Source organism: Scomber scombrus, chromosome 12 (assembly GCF_963691925.1).
Source record: "Scomber scombrus chromosome 12, fScoSco1.1, whole genome shotgun sequence".
NCBI lineage: Eukaryota > Metazoa > Chordata > Actinopteri > Scombriformes > Scombridae > Scomber > Scomber scombrus.
Window position 1 is genome coordinate 13,161,103 of NC_084981.1, and position 17,650 is coordinate 13,178,752.

The 17,650-nt window shown below is 37.4% G+C and overlaps 1 protein-coding gene across 1 annotated transcript; it reads left to right on the top strand.

Moving 5' to 3' along the window:
• Positions 1-2,943: 2,943 nt before the first annotated feature.
• hmgcll1 (3-hydroxymethyl-3-methylglutaryl-CoA lyase like 1) lies at positions 2,944-17,557 on the top strand. The gene is made up of 9 exons (XM_062430655.1): positions 2,944-3,039; positions 5,361-5,438; positions 5,860-5,967; positions 6,374-6,469; positions 6,656-6,804; positions 7,574-7,637; positions 8,290-8,478; positions 15,429-15,554; positions 17,363-17,557. The coding sequence occupies exons 1-9, from the start codon at positions 2,944-2,946 to the stop codon at positions 17,465-17,467; spliced, it is 1,011 nt and encodes a 336-aa protein (XP_062286639.1). The 3' UTR covers positions 17,468-17,557.
• The last annotated feature ends 93 nt before the right edge of the window (positions 17,558-17,650 follow it).

Consider the following 17,650-nt stretch of genomic DNA (forward strand, 5'->3'; position numbering starts at 1 on the left):
TATATAGTCGAATATAATGGATATGCAATGTGATGGTGATGCTCTTCCTGACATGAATGGTATATTTATTCTAAATCAATGTTCGCTGTTTTTGTGCAGCATCTCTTATGCATCATTCAAGTTCAATTACACAACAACAAATGGTCTGTTGCGGGTGTTATCATAACTTGTATCCTTCCGTTTTCCTTAGGTATGAAAGTCATGATTATTGCTTCCAGTGTGATCATAATGTGCGCTCAGCACCAGGACTCTCTTGTTGTTACAGTTCAGTTAAATCCATGACGTAGAAATTGAAGACGGATGGAGGATGAAAATTGATTTAATCTGGTTCCTGTTTTTCTTTCTTCCACTTTGTTTTCAGTATATATCTGAGAGCTTAAAACTTCCTTCATGTCATGCCGAAACCTGTACTCTATAAAGTGCTGTTTTTCACATCTGTTTCTTTCTTACTACAAAAAAAGAGAAGTCCCTTTCTCTTTTGTGACTTTTTCCAGTTCAAAAACATGTTGAGACATTTGCACTGTTTGATTTTTATTTAATATTTAGAGCCATTCATGGTCTCCAAAATCCTCATGTGTAAAACATATTGTTCTCAGGAGACAGCTTACAAACTAGCACAGAGACATCCCTTTTCCTGTCAAGGCATATCTGTTTGCCTAATCTAAAAAAGTATTGTCCCTTTGCAGTAGAGTTTAATCTAGTAGTAAATGTCTTAAGTTTGTACAGTTTGTTCAGTTGTTTCTTTGACTGATGATTCAATGGAACGGCCATTTTGTTTGACTTCATTACTCCTCTCTTTGCTATGGAAATCTAAATGTGTGCATCAATTTAGAAGTCTGAAACCTTCATGCTAGATTAATGCTGTGTTAATGCTGTAATCATACAAAACTCTAACATTTGATTGTACAAAATGCCAAACTCTGACACAGATAATCTCCCATCCTGTATCTACTTAAATAACAGGAATTTGCATAATTTAATCAAAATTGCTATATCTCCAGAATTAAAGAGGATTTTGGAAAAGTAAGACCTAATGATTGTAAGCTTTATTTAAAGAATCTGAGCCATTCTAAGAATATTTATACCATATAAATGTATGTTCTACATGAAAAGTTTATTATACTTGTTTACATATCCCTATTATATTACTGACCACGCCCAATTATTAACATTTATCTAATATCTTTAAAATAACCTGTTTTTGGTTTTATTATATGTCAAAACCTCATATTTTCATACCATACTTAAACTTTAAAGTTTGTGCTCACCTGCATGACATTGATTCCTAAAAGCAGGAAGGCCCCTGAAGGCCATTTCTTTTAAGTGACCCTCTGCAGCTGGTATTTGTCAAGATAAACTGTGGCTGCAGTTTCCTTGAAAATAGTGATATTAAAAGGCCAGTTAGGGTTAAGTGATTGATGCAGTTATCATAAACAGAGTCAAAGAAACTTTTCCTTCTAAAGTCAGAAACATTTTCCTGACAATAGAAAGCAAACACAAATGATGGATTACATGTGTTTAGTGTTGATGAAAATAGATTTTTCAACCATACTTTATGTTATTATAAAGATTTATTACAATATATTTAGTTTCATAACATTTATTTATAAGGTTTTACATAAAACAAACATATGTGCTTTGCTTGGGTAGCATAATTATGACAGCAATAATTTGCACTAATTTAGTGCTGCTCTGATATCCTTACTTCCCATCTCTGCTTTAAACCCAGATTTACAGTACATCTGAAAATAATTTAAAACCAAACAAACTAAAACCATGAAATCATTTATTTTGACTTTATTCATATTGGCACAAATAAGAATCAGCACACATTTGGTTTTATGTACAAAGCTAAAATAAAATGTATCATTTTAAGTGTGAAATTTTGATTTTAAAGTCATATACTTCAAAGTATAATCGCTGCCGCTTGTTTTTCTGTGCCTTGGAGCACCATGAATAAGCGGTTAGAGGCAATACACCAAAAAAAAAAGGCATTTTAAATTTTAGGGGGTGGCAACTGATAGACATCAACCTTGAAGTCTGCTACAAAGGGCTGATGATATGAGTCGCCTCCGTCCCCTGAGAGAGAGGTAGAGGTCTCTCATCACAGTGCAGTTTAGCGTGGTGAGATGGTTGAATGCAAGGACTTCATTAAGCCCCTCTATTGTTAACATCTGGGTTCAGAAGAATGGTTCTTTCTCTGGTAAATGTTGCCCTGGCTTAACAAGGGATTTTATTACACCATGCAGTTGACATTGGCAGCAGTGGCACGTCTGGCAATGGAAACCCCTCAACTGTTTAGGTCACAGGAGATCAATCAAAGCAGCCTGTTTCCCTGAAGCCTTCAATTCTCACTTGAAGAGGGAGGTGAATATTCATCTAATCTGGTTGCTGAATCTAAAAAATATCAGCTGTGAGATTTTTTTTGTAAATACTGTCAAATGCTTCCAGTATTGCTCAGTATTCAGCCTGTGAATAAACAATTTGGAGCGGATTTGGAGCTGTACAAACTCTATTCCCTTTATTGTTCCTATGTGTCTTTCTCTGCACCTCAATTCGCTTTTTTGGATGCACACATTATATTTTTCCTCAAAATGCTTCCACAAGAATTCCCTGTAGGAAGCGCAGCACTAATCTCCCATATCGCTCCATTTCCCACTTTGCTTCACACCATTTCCTTGCGCAGTCTCCATCCTCCCCATCCGTCTCTGTTTTGATCCCCTCCCTGCCAGGGATGTGGCTGCCATGGCAACTGCTGAGTCATACTCCACCGGCTGCAGCCATCCTCAAATCCCATATCCTCCTGCAACAAGGCCCTCCATCATCCAGGCCTGCATTAGCAGATTGATCTGACGCTTCAATTTGCCACATTTGTTGCAGCAGTCTGAGCAGGTTAGTAACAGAGGACAAAAAGGTGCGGCAGGCTGAACAGCAGCCCTACGGATGGGTAACGCACCCACAACAGTGAAGCATTGCTTAAGCTATGAGCAAGTCATCCAGGACTACCCATGGCTGAGACGCTGGCTGCCGGCGGAGAAGGTGGGCGTCTTTTTTCTTGTTTCTAATCTGCTGCACATGCTCTGCCACATGACTCTCATGACACAGAGGCTGTACAGCAGCCAGCCAGTGAGGACAGTGCTGATGCTACTGGTGCTTATATAATGTTCCTTTTCAATGCAAATGATGTTCCTCTTTCACATATTATAGTCATGTTGAGAATGGAGGCAATTTTCTAAAATTTTTTTTAAATTTTTAAAAAAAATTTCCATCCCTCTGAACTGACTATAAGTAAATATACAGACTAGATTTAGACTAGATTTGTCTGTGTCACTCCACAAGGGAACAAGATTATTTAGTAATTTGATAAGAAGAATTATTGTTTTTTGAAAGTGGACTAATGTGCTGTCTGTAGTGATTATTTACATTCAAATATTGTCCACTGATCAAGTATTAAGCTTTAATAAATAACAGATTTGCTATTCAGTTTAAATCAAATGACTCAAGAATCATCTATATTGGATATTTTTGGCTTCTTATAATTGTCTCCTTTTCTTTTCAATTGCAATCCTCAAATACTAGCAAAAAACACTGTCAAATCATTTTCAAGTAAGAGCCAGCCATGCATTCATCATTTTACATAATACTTTCAGAAACATGTTTATTGCTAACCTGTTTCTGATTCTGAGTATTATGAGCAAAATGTATTTTAACTATCAGAGGTTGAAGTATTATGTTAAATAGCCCATTATGTTATTATATATTATACTAATTAATTTGAACTGTATTACTGATCGAACTTAACTTACATTAACTTTGTAATTAGCAGAATTTAAATGATAGTGTTATATTTGGTGGAGTTAGCTTACAGTAGTCTTAACCACTTTATATATTGTTAGGTAGTTTAATCTGTGACAATAGATGATGTTTTCTAAATTCACGTTGTGCCTTAAAAACTATAATTTTATTCTTAAAATGTAGTGAAGTAAAGTAGAAAATCCCATAAAATGGACCACAACATACAGTAAGTAGCTATCTATGTAACTTGCTAAATGCACTTAATAAAGCTTAGCTGTTAATTAACGTGAGCTACATTCCACCGTTGCTTAACTAACGGGTACTGTCATTTGCTAACAGCTAACTGCTCAGCAGTGATGTCAATGTAATGACTTTGTTGATTTATCACCTTTGAAACCCTTTTAGCTTTTTTTTTCCTTTTTATCAAAAAAGAGTAGAGTGACATATCTAGAAACCCTTTGGATGGACCTTAACTTTTCTCCTTAAAGAACATTTCCAGTATTTCTCAGTGAACAAGCGCTAATGTGGCTCTCTGACTTGACTGTTCAGCAGGTGGATAGAGTAGCAGGATGTTCAGCTAACTTATCATCAGTCAGATTTGTGAATGAGCTGTGAATGTGTGTGCCTAATGACCAATCACTGATACTCAGTACTTTTATGCTAAATGATCTAACTTTACTATCTACGTTTGATTTTGTTTTGTAGACATAGTTAATAATCAAGAAATTTATTCCAGTGCATGCATCATTTCTCTATTCATGATACTTCAGTTAGAATTGATACAACAGTGCAGAAATATTATTATTAAAGGTAGATTTAGATACACCTTCAGGAGCTGCTAGTTTGATTTCACTCAAATTTATTTAAAAAAAAAAAGTATGTATATAATTATATCATGACATCATGGATATGCAAATTAGCATGTGACATCTAACGAAAATAGTTGGCAATGGTTAGCATCCTTTTGGGTGTGGGTTCAGGCTAGGCAACGGGAGAGTGTGTCCTTTCAGAGTAACAAGCCTTCAGAGCAGTGGGCTTTTATTTTTCGGATGATGGATTGTCGTACTAATGGGCTTTCAGTCTAATGTGAAGTTTTTTCGAACTATTGACGTTTCAGAATAATGGGCACGGCACCAGAGGCACATTTTTCTTTCAGTTACGAAGACATCCTTATCCTTAACCAGAGTTGAGGATGAGGGTTTTTATAAATCATACCATCCTTAATCTCTGTGCAGGTTGTACATTAAAATTCAACAAGGATTTTATTCTCCATAATTATTATCTGGTTCAAGCCATAAAAATACCCTGATGGTATTCCCTTGTGGTTCTTGCGGAGTTACCCTTGCCTTCTTTTCCAGTCTTTTCTCTATGACACATCTCTTGGGTTTACATCCTAATTGCATGACAGGCTTATGTTTTGGTTATCAGATATCATCGAGCATTGAGGTATACAGAGTTGCTCATGTTAGAAATAACATGTCCAGACCAAAAGGATGACTGACTGTGTTAAATGTCTTCTTGAGTGGAATTCCTCCATTTATTCTCTGCTCTGTTTATCTTTTCAGACCATTACAGGACATGAGTATCCAGAGTTTGTTAAAATAGTTGAAGTTGGGCCTAGAGATGGACTTCAAAATGAAAAGGTACTGTCATGAATTTCCTTTATATTTAATAAAGTATGTATCCTTCATACATAAAACAACACATACCATATGGGCTGTGTGCCATAATTGCCAGGAGCATATGTTTTACATTTTCTTTGAAATTCAACAAGAAAGATGACACAGCTTCTGGCTTAGTTTACTCTTTTTAGCATTTTGTATCATTTCCTTACTGCACGCCAGTACTTTTACAGACTGCACTGGATGCAGAAATCGTGGTATTTTCCACAATGTGTGATAAGAGATAGTTAATATTTTGAGAGATAAAATGTCCATAAGGTGCAAGGTTCAGCATGTGAATGTAGATAACAATGTGCTTGCAGCAAGATATTTATTTGTTGTACCTCCCATCTTGAGAGGAATCAAATCCAGAAAGAGCTGTTTCAGTTTCATTGTTCCCCAGGAAATTGTTCCGACAGAGGTGAAAATCCAGCTGATAGACATGCTCTCAGGAACAGGCCTGCCTGTGATCGAGGCCACCAGCTTTGTCTCTTCAAAGTGGGTACCGCAGGTAATAACTCTTCTTTGTGCACAGCAAAAGAGTGCTGAGTGATTTATTAAGCCCTCTTTCTTGTCTGCACAACTACTGAGGAAAGTCTGCTCCTCCAGCATCCTTGTTGGTCCCACAGATGTTTTTTTAAGGACTATTTTTAGATATTCTTCATGAAGTCGACCTTTCATTACCTGTCATAAATTGTATTTATTTACTTCACGAGAGGGAGCAAACATGTTCAAGCCCCATGTTTTGTTTATTCTGAAAAAAAACATGGCATGAAAAAGTAATTCTGTCCTTTATGGCTCATGTGCTGCCAACAAGGATGTGAAAACATGGTGGATGATGTATTCTCAGCAACATGTTCAGGCTGATGTTGAAGGTTTATTTTTATACATCATATGTTTTCCTCCTTGACATTTAGATGGCGGACCACACTGACGTGCTCAGAGGAATCCAGAGAGCTCCTCATGTTCAGTACCCGGTTTTGACACCTAACATGCAGGGCTTCCAGGACGCTGTAAGCATTAATTTTCAATTCAGTATAATGATCCCTACTAGAAACCATAATGAGTCATGCTTGTCAATTTAAGTTAATTGTTGTCACCACATTTTCTTTGCCAGAGAATTCCTGCACTTACGTATGTGTGACTCCGACACAGTGTTCAAAGCAGTTTTACAAGTTCATTTTTCTTTCCTGTGTAAGGTTGCAGCTGGGGCTACAGAAGTGGCAGTGTTTGGGTCAGCGTCTGAAAGTTTCAGTAAAAAAAATATTAACTGCTCTATTGATGAAAGCATGCTGAGGTTTGAGGAAGTCATTAGCGCTGCCAAAGAACGACAAATTCCAGTCCGTGGGTTAGTATTCAGTATATTAAATTGTCACTTAGAGTGAGTGAAAACACAAAGCATTTTATTCACAGTCTTTTGTCAGATTTACTTTTTCACTAAAGGTTATGATAGCTTTACATAAAAGCTCCAGATGGTCACCAGGTTATATCAGTGCATAAGTAAACCACAAGTCCACATGTGTACATTACAGCAAACAAAACAGTTTAAGATACTGGATATACAGTGTTGCCTTTTATCATATACAGTGCATGGAAGTAAAAGCCACTGCAATGGTTATGCATGTTTACTTAAATTAGATTAGATCAGCATTTCACTGTACATAATGGTTTAAATGTGGTTAACACAAACACAGAACATCAGTGGATTAGTGGAAACATTGGCAAATTCCGTGTGACAAATACTGTTTGATAATGATTATCAAATGACTTACACACCACCAAAATCGAATCACCCATCTGTTAACAAAATCTTCTGTGGACCTTTCTGGAGGACTTTGAGATATCGCGCTGACAAAGAACATAGATGAACAGCCAAAACAGCAAATGTCAGAATTGTCCTCATGTTATCTATACACTTGTCCATTGAGTAGCAACAAAAGCAGTGTGGCTTTTCATTGAATAAGTCCTACATATAAAGCATTATCAAGAGCTTAGACACCACAGGACCAAAATTTGACAGTGAATCTCCTCTACATGCACAACAGCTCAGTTTTGTCTTCAACATCCAAAACAATCTAATTTCATGAACACATTAAAACAGAATTGTCCTTTTACAGATATGTTTCTTGTGCTCTTGGATGCCCCCACGAGGGACATATTGAACCTTCCAAAGTTGCTGAGGTAAGATAAATCTTATTGTTACTTCTACTGAAGATGCTAATACTGTCATTGACATAGTTTACATAAACATTTACTTAATATAGGTTTTCTTGACATAAACAATGGAAGCTTACATCAATTAAAGTTAAGCAACTACCACTGTCAGTTTCTCTTCTTTTTTTCACATATTTTCTGACCTTCATGAATATATGAGATTATGCTTATTTAAAAAATAAGATAAAAAAAAATAAAAACAGGATGCTGTATCAGCAGCATGTTTAATTGCCTGGGGATTAGACGGTTGTTTTCAGTTTTTTCAAGCATTAATAAATCTTAAATTTTGATACAAAAGCTGTAGATAAATATTATTATGCTCAGAAATCCACTTGTTATTGTCAGTTGACAGCCCAGCTTCTTATGTGCACAGAGCTGAGTTGAAGCCTTTTGGTTTTTACACATTATGCTGACTGTAGCAACAGATTGGACTGTTATTTAATATAAACAATAAGGATGAAAGAATTGTCAAATTGAAAAGTCTTTGCTATTTCAATGCTGAACAAAACTTGCAATGATTCTTGCATATTTGATTAAGTAGAAAGTAACAGTCCCTATTCTCTGTGTCTTTCTCTGTGTGTCACCAGCTCATTTTACTGTATATTTCACTATTCTTCAGGTGGCAAAGAGGTTATATGATATGGGCTGCTATGAGATCTCTCTCGGGGACACCATCGGCATTGGCAATCCAGGTTCCATGTTTAAGATGCTGCAGAGTGTGATGAAGGAGGTGCCCACCAGCGCTCTCGCAGTTCACTGCCATGACACCTACGGGCAAGCACTGCCTAACATCCTTACTGCACTTCAGGTAAGAACTGACCAGTCATCCCAAGACTACCTTATTATTACCATGACTTGCTCTAATGAATGATTATGTTATAACCATTATTATTACTATGATTGTTATCACCATGAGTAGAGAAAATCATGCCTTTCATTAGTATTGTAGTATTAGATGTAGCAGCAAAAATATCTTCCACCAGTTTTATTGAATAGTTTTGACAACAAAAATAACATTGAAATTGATGTTTCTTATTCACAGTACAACAAATCAACTTGTTCATCTTTGACCTTCTAAACCCTGTGTGTATGCAGTTTTACAATACAAAAGACGATAGTTTAAACAAAGATGAACACACACAAAAATATAATTTACCAATGTACTTTAAAATTCAAGGATACACTGCTGGTGATTCTCCACTTCATTTTTTAGTTTTCTTGGACACAAAATACATTAACATTAAGAAAATAAGCAAAAGAAAAACTCAAGGACAAAAGCAATGAATGAAATATATCTATTTTTCTACAAGAAACTATTGTAAAGGTTTATGATCGCTCCTCTCCGTGGCTGGAGTATGCTGTTTTATTCTGGGTGGGCATCTCTGAAGGCTCATTGCATTTCTGCAAGTTCATAAAAATGAAGGAGAATGACTCCAAGATCACTTCAAAAAGAGACCTGTAGATTCTGGGATGGAGCTTGAGAATTGTCTAAACCTGGTGAGCTTTAAATGGACATCTTTGAAAACAGAGCGATAGGAAGCACTGACGTCTCTGCAAATTTGATGTAGCAGTGTGATATGCCTGAAAAGGCAGGGATATTGAGAAAACTCTTAGGCGTCTCAGAGGAAACGGATAAAAGACAGCTCTGATAAAGAGTAGAATGCACTCCCCATTCACACTTGTCTTCCAGGGGAGGAAGGTATTAAAACAATCTGATATTTGTGTGATGGATGTAAAAATTACCTCTTGCAAAAATCTGTAGATGGTTTGCCAGTACTGGTAAAGCCCATTTATCTCAGAATAGGAAATGTTGAATCTCCTCTGTACAAGCAGAAGATGGGGATGCATCATCCTCTGGCTCTGTACTTTCTGTTTTCCCGCTGTCTTGGCAAGGATTGTTTTGGGCACCTTCGCCTTCACATGCACATCCTTCTCCTTATGATGAATAGGAATATTCTTGTGGAAACTGAAGGTCTAATGTGGATATATGCCCAACCTTTGCATAAATCAGCATTGTTACTCATAATGACATGAAGAGGAGCAACCAGATGTGCTAGCAAAGTTGAGGTGGCAATACTTGTTCCAGGATATCTTTCAACTTCCTCGAGTGACTGCCAACACTGTGGAGATCACAAGTCTTTTCTGAGGCTTTAAATCATTATTCCTGCTGAGGATAATCATATGTTAAGCCTCTCTCAATCCATCTTTTTAGACAATTTTCAAGGCACTCTGAGTTACATTCAACTATATTTTCCTCAGTTTTCACAATGAACAAAGGTAATGTTTATTTTCCACTGGAGTCAGGCAAAAGCAGGTTCTCATCATTCCCAAATCTAGGTCTATGGCTTCTAAGGTAGTTTAAAATCACGTTCAAGCTATTTTTGACCTTAATGGAATATAATCACATGAAATAAGTGTCTATGTAATATAAATCTCAAGTTACAGCTGACAGTCCCCTCTTAAACATGTTATATCCAAAAAAGTCAGTGTGGAACGTTGGTATAAAACAAATGTTGTCTAAATGTTTATGAAATTCACTGTAAACCTGAATGTTCAATGATAATGTGTCAGTTTACCACGTTATGAATGTATCCTCTGTTTGGTGAGTATTGAGAAGGCACAAAACAAATGTGTAGGTTACAATGGGACACTCAGAAAACTAGGAACCGTCAGTCAACAAGGAAGAGGGGCATTAAGAAACATGATCTAAGCCTCCCCACAAAGCGAGATGATTCACAAACTGCCCACTGAAAAAAAATCCCAGAATCTTAATGAACACAAGATATTTCCAGTGGGCCCTCCCTTCAGAGTACACATGCATTGTAGTGAAGAAGAAAAAAAGCTCCATGTACTATTACAGTAAAATACTCTATTTCTACACAGCTAACAAAAAATCTAATTAGCTTGTAATCCCCTGTGCAGGAACTTTGGTCAGGGTGTTTTTCAACACTTGCCAGTAGCAAAAGTTAAACTGACATGAATCCAAACATAAAACAGAGGTAATGCAGATATGGCTGTATCGGTTCTCTGGAGCACATTGTCATTGCAGAGGAGGAAGCTCATTGGGGGCTGGGTGGGTCAACAGATGTGAGGGGGTCAGCACAAAGGCTCACCTATTCAGTGTCTGTTGGACAAAGCAACTGAGAGCTAGGTGGATAGAAGGGCCCTGGGGGGCTCCTAACTCATCTGTCGCTTGGCTGTTGAACTCTCTGACAATGCTGCGCTTAAAGGCCAGTGGAAAACGATCCTCTCAGTCGCTCTCTGCCGTGCATGTGATGAACGGCAGTGCAGCTGCAGACCCAACTTTGAAGCTAGAAACTTCATTAGCGCTTTGTTTTACAGGATAAACATGCATAGATCATTATTCCTTGTGACTCTTAGTTTGTCTAAGATGACTGTAAAGTAATGGTGTTCTCACAGTATTTTGCTGTCAATCACACAAACTAAAAGTAGCAGAGAGCAGTACACACACACTAAATAGTAAAACATCTTAAATTAGGTATCACATACAGTAGGTACCTGGTCGATTTTCAGTGATATTTAAGTTTAAAAATTATTCTCACTCACACACACACACACACACACACACACACACACACACACACACACACACACACACACACACACACACACACACACACACACACACACACACACACACACACACACACACACACACACACACACACACACACATTTGCTTTCTCACTTCAGTGTAAAACATTGATCAGATATCAATATGAACTGCACTAAAATGTCTCTAAACTAAGAAAAACTTAAACATAGTCTAATATTGATGTTTTTGTCAGCTTTGTCTTCTGTGCTGTTCACCTGTATCCACAACACGTCAGCACTGTGCTGCAGAAACAGCTCAATGATATCCATGTGTAAAGTAGCAAATACTTTTAAAGTTAACCTTGATTTTGGATGCCGTAGTGAAAAAGTGCAGAGGGATGGTGGAATTCCTCTGTGGATTATATTTAGAATGATTCATCACAGCTGCCCTGTGGCCACAGAAAATAATAGCAGTCGGGGATATTTAGCCTACCATTTGCTCACCCATAAACAAGATGGAAATGAAAGATTTTATCATAGTTTTTCATTACTGTGTGCCAGAAGTCCACACCACCAACTGGGAGAGAAATGAATTCCCCCAACGCTGTCAGCCCTGAGTCACCTCTTTTGTTCTTGATAAAGACATTCCTCCGTCTTTGTACCTTTTCTTTTTTTCCCCAGGAGGTCTGGGGGGGCTTTGTTACAAACCTACTCCTGGCAGGTCACACAATGACAACGTATGTACTTAGATTTCACAGGTTTGGCAAGGAAAATTATTTATTCTTACCCGCAATTTCAGTGTATTGTGTACTGCTGTAGCTGGGGAATACAGTGTAACCTGTATGTGCTCACACTTGAGCTCTCCACTAACAATTACATTCATTTGCACTTTTTTTGTGTCTTTCCATGAAGAGCTTTTTTGTAGTTGAACAGCAGATACTCTGTTTGACCAGGACGATAACTGTGTAACTAATATGTGGAGATCTTCTCTAATGTGCACTAGAGTATTGATCATTTCATTGTAAATGACCCTTTGTCAGATTTCATGCAATTTCTTGATTTATAATTGGTGTTGATGATGATGATATATTGATTTGATGAAGTTATCATTTCAATTTATGACATTATCATATCATCACCATCATGATCTACACCATCACTATCACCATGCTTGTCACTATAATCATCATTAAAATCGTCACTTTTTGGTCAGTGGTGAAGTTCTGTCCTTCAGAAGAAAAACCAGTACTATCTGAGCTGAACAAAATAATCACAATACTTAAACAATGATTGAATAAAGTGACATATTAATAGTAATTTAAAAAAGCAATTTCTAGATACTCTACTACTATACTTCTAGATTCTATATTTTCTAGATACTCAAAGATGCTTTTACATGACGAATGCAAAAGTTAAAACAATGCAAGCGCTGAATGCTTGAATAAAACAGGATAACAATATAATATTAAAAGCTGTTTTAAAAGGATGAATACACACATACAGGACAAGTCAGAAGTTCACACACACTTTCATATTCAAGATTTGTCCCTAACATTTGACATGCACAGTATATTATATATCAGATTGTTAGATTATTATGAGATTATCAAAAATATGTGCTATTTTTAAGATTTAAAATCTTTCTGTTTTTTTTCTTTTACAGTAGAAAAATTGTGGTGGTTTAGTAGGTGTATGAATAATTACTGTTGCTGGCAATATGACAATGTTATGAATCAGGCCCCCGTTTTGTGGGTATTTTATACTAAGTAAAAATAAGCATACAGTATAAACACGTGCATTCAGCATGGTCTGTGCTGTCTTTGTCAGCCGATTAGTATTTATTATACATATATTTTGAAATAAATAGTCCATGGATAGTTATTTTTATATATTTGCGTATATTGCCACCTCCTACCCAATGAAAGATTTTTTTGTTTTTATGGGCAACATAAACTTAAACTTTATTTCAGACAGTCAGTAGAGAGATGTCCGGAAATGAGAGAGAGAGAGATGCAGAGGGCAAGTGAACTGATTATATTGTTCGGAATTTCTACTTGAATAAATCTTGAAATAAAAATGTCATTTATTTATTCTTTATATGTTTGTTTTGTCTATCACCCAACTGCCCACCAATATCTAGGGATTGCTTTCCTGTGGTGTATTTGTGTGTTCTTGGAAAGAGGTGATATATGTGTCAGCAGTGGATCTGTGACAGTTTCTGTCAGCTTCCTAGTTTATGTAGCAGTGGGTAAAGCATCACTGCTTCATATCCTTCACTGAATACACTCTCTCTCTTTCTCTCTCTCTCTGACGCAGTTATAAAACCGAAATGGGAGCATGTCCATCTTCAGCCTCGTCCACTAAGAGTGTAGAATGTCAACAAGCTTATCCCAAATCATGCAAGTTTCAAAATGCACTGTGTCTTTATACAGGAATGTATTGTTTTTATATGGCCACAGCTCACTGAATATGGCTTTTTAACACTGAGTGCACATCTGGTTTCTGGGCAGTGTGAACCTAACTGAGCGCTGGCAAGCTCAAGCTGCTGACCACCAATTCCTGCGTGATTAGTGTCCAGAGAAACAGGGCATGCTGCTCAACGGTTCGTTTTGTTTCACTCAGAAACAGTATGCTGAAGACCCCCGGCCTTACACGGTTAGCAGCTGAAAGCGAGAGGATTGGCATGGTAGATTACAACTCTGTGTTTATACAACCAAAAAATTCTGCCTAGTACAATATCCTGCTCTGGCTTTGACCAAGGTCTGGAAATCTCGTGCACTGCACACACCGGAGTAGATCTCCTCCTTCTACCCCACCTCCTCCTCTTGCCTTGCCAACACAAACAGCAATTACGGCTGGCTCAGACAGCCCCTGAAAGAAGTAGGTTCTTGTCTGGAGGAAAAGCAACCAATTAGCAGCATTGTTAAAAGAAGAAAAAAAAAAGCAGTAGAGATTCTTTCAATTTTGCTTGCTTGGTCCTGCTCCACAGGGTGAAAGTCCTTCATGACCCAACGCCACTGAGAAGATCAGTGTGTTAATTTTCTCTCACTGTGGGATCCTCTGACATCTGGCTCTGCCACGGAAGCTGGAAAACATCTTTAATATTCTCATGACAATCCCAGGGACATGTGGAAAACATCCTGAGACCTTCATCAGTAATGACTTTGAAAACTGAAGGTCTGGCTTCGTCATTTTTTGGTGTGAAGACAAAGGGTATAGTCATGGTCAACTTATACACATACACAGCAAGTAGTGAAGGTTTGTCTCTTTGTGTAATATATGCATTCTTAGAATCTGTAAAATACTATATATTACTATGAATCAATTCTTCATGCAACATCAAAAAAAAATCAGTGTCCTAATATTTGCTAAGCAGTATTTCCGGATGTTTGTAAGCTGTCCAAAATATTTGGAAAAATAACTGAAAACGCATCATTCATTTTCACATGGAGGCCAGACACATTTTTCTTTTATTGTAGGCAATAAAAAAAAAGAACATTTTCCCACTAAATATAACAATTATGTTGACTGTAAACAGCCATGTGGGCCAAACATTCACAAAGTAAACACACTTAAAATTTATCTCTCGCAGGTGTAAATATTACATGAGTTTGCATGTCTGTATACAAAGACAGCCTGGTACAAAGACCACCATAAAACTGGAATGTTTAACCAAAGACATCAGTGAAATAGTTTATGACACTAATGATAATAGTTTGCAGCAAATGCCAATAGTGCATTAATGTTACAATTCCTGTATTGTTGGCACAGTGAAAAAAGACACCATCCAGCCAAGGAAAAAATGTCTTCTCAATGTGGCAAGAAAGTGAATCCCCATGGTTAAGGGCAGAGTAGTACTGTAAAAACATGAGTAACCAGGACAATCAGAAACATATGAAATGTTCTGTTCATCATTTATAATGTTCCTCTCATATGAACAAGGCCGTAATTATGTGGTGCTGGTGGTTTAAGCTGACAAAGAGGATGACTAAGCCATATTGTGGGACATTCTGTGCCCACTCATCTTCAAGACATAAGCCCACAGTTCTCCTAAACAGCTGTAAAACATGACCGCAGGCCTGGCAAGGCACACTGCACCAGGCAGAACAATCTATCAGAACAAGGATCTTTGTTCTTAGATTTTACCTGAGGTTAAAGCATGTGTGGAGGCGCTGAATGTCTATGTGTATTGTGTCCTTGCAGATGGGGGTCTGTGTGGTGGATTCTGCAGTAGCTGGCCTGGGAGGGTGCCCATACGCTCAGGGTTCATCTGGCAATGTTTCAACAGAGGATGTACTCTACATGCTCCACGGCATGGGCATAGAAACTGTAAGTATGTCTTCATAGTGCACTTGGACAGACCTGCTGTAGTTTATGTCTTTATAATCCCATCTCATCAACCCAACTCATACAATCTTTCAGAGCTCATTTACATAAACAGATCGTTCTGCAAACATACTGCTCTGTGAATGTTTATTTTATAATAACGGTGGATTTACACAGCTTGCCTGAGCCCACATTATTGCATGTCCTGAGCTAGGAACAATTTATTTAACAATCCTTACCCCTGCTGGAGGAATAGTTTCACTACATCACCTGTTGCACACATCTATTTCTGACACCCTGAGGATCCTACTTTTTGATCCTCATTATATTATTAATATACATATATATGTGTGTGTGTGTGTTTGTGTATGTATATATGTATATGTATATATATATATATATATATATATATATATATATATATATATATATATATATATATATATATATATATATATATATACATATACACAGTACCAGTCACAAGTTTGGACACACTTTGCCATTCACATCAATGAGAAAGTGTGTCCAAACTTTTGACTGGTACTATATATATATATATATACTAGGGCTGTCAAACACACACACGCTCATACATACACCTTTGGCGAGCAGGAGGAGGTCTCTCTGTATAACTGTATGTTTGGTATCTGAAACTCTGCTTGTTATCCAAAACGTTACTGCTGCATTATTTCCAAACTACAGGCCAGGACAAGGGTCAAACACAACTTGTGCATAAAAAATTTATGGCGTTAAAATTAATTTGCGTTAACGCGTTAACTTTGACAGCCCTCATATATATACATATACATACATACATACATACATACATACATACATACATACATACATACATACATACATACATACATACATACATACATACATACATACATACATACATACATACAGTATATACATATGACCACTCCCTTCAGGATAGAAATGTTTGTTCATCATAAAATAAAGGTGATCACTCAGAAGAACCATGTATTGATTTGCAGTGATGCTTACCTCTAAAGGGAGAAGTGGACCCAAGCCATACCAGCAAACTGCCCCCCAAACCATAACAGAGCCATTGGATCCCCTCACTTTAGGGGTCAAGGATTCAGGCCTGTAACATTCTCTTGGTGTACACCACACAGGCACCCGCCCACTTATTGAGAATGAGGTGAAGGATGACTCATCTGACCTCATCACTTTTTTCCACTGTAGATCAGTGCCTGCAGTTTTTGCTCCACTGAACACTCAAATGTGTATTCATCTTTTTATTGAGGGTTTTTTGCACTGCAAGCCTATTATAATATCCCTCTCTATGTAACTGTCGATGGACTGTTCTTGCCGACACAGTCTGATTGTGTCCTGCATTGACATTCTGTCTGTCACCAGGGCAATAATGCATGTGCATCACAGTCATCAAATGAGTGTTGCCGACCACAATTTACAACATTATTTACAGATGTCTTTTCCATAGATCTAAATGCAGATGTCACTTTAGTCACTGTACCTGTTATAAAACAGCAGTCATCTAAGCAGTCTTTGTGTCTGAAGCTCCAGACAATAAGCCCCAACAATCAGCCCTCTTTCACTTAGTTCACTTAGATCACTTCCTCTTGGCATCTTGATACAAAATCAGCATATTTATACCAACCACAGAGCATGATTGGATCTTTATTGCTTGACTGCACCATGCAGTGCACCTGTGTGGAAGCATTTGCAGTTGTTATGTTTCTCCGCACATTTATTCAGGTTTTTTGTTTAATTCCTCCCCTCTCTGTATATATATTTTTGTTGTGTTGTTTTTTTTTCAGGGAGTGAACCTTGCCAAAGTTATAGAGGTTGGTGACTTCATCTGCAGTGCTTTATGTCGCAAGACAAACTCCAGGGTTGCCCAGGCAAGTAGCAGGACACTGTGACGTGTTTCTGCAAATAAATATATTTAAATATTTGACTCTGTTCCCTTTAAAGCAACAGTCTCAAAGATCTCTGTATATTATTCTCCTTGACATACCTATGGCGATAAGCAATAATTGCAGGTGTGTTTTTGGAGTTTACTTCCCCACAGATCCAAACAGTGTCGCCTGTGTGCCGTCAACAAC

Bases quoted from the DNA above. Each gene is read 5' to 3' on its own strand.
- hmgcll1 (XM_062430655.1), top strand. From the start codon at position 2,944: ATGGGTAACGCACCCACAACAGTGAAGCATTGCTTAAGCTATGAGCAA. The intron at 3,040-5,360 runs GTGGGCGTCTTT...TTATCTTTTCAG, and splicing joins GCTGGCTGCCGGCGGAGAAG to ACCATTACAGGACATGAGTA. The intron at 6,470-6,655 runs GTAAGCATTAAT...TTCCTGTGTAAG, and splicing joins TGCAGGGCTTCCAGGACGCT to GTTGCAGCTGGGGCTACAGA.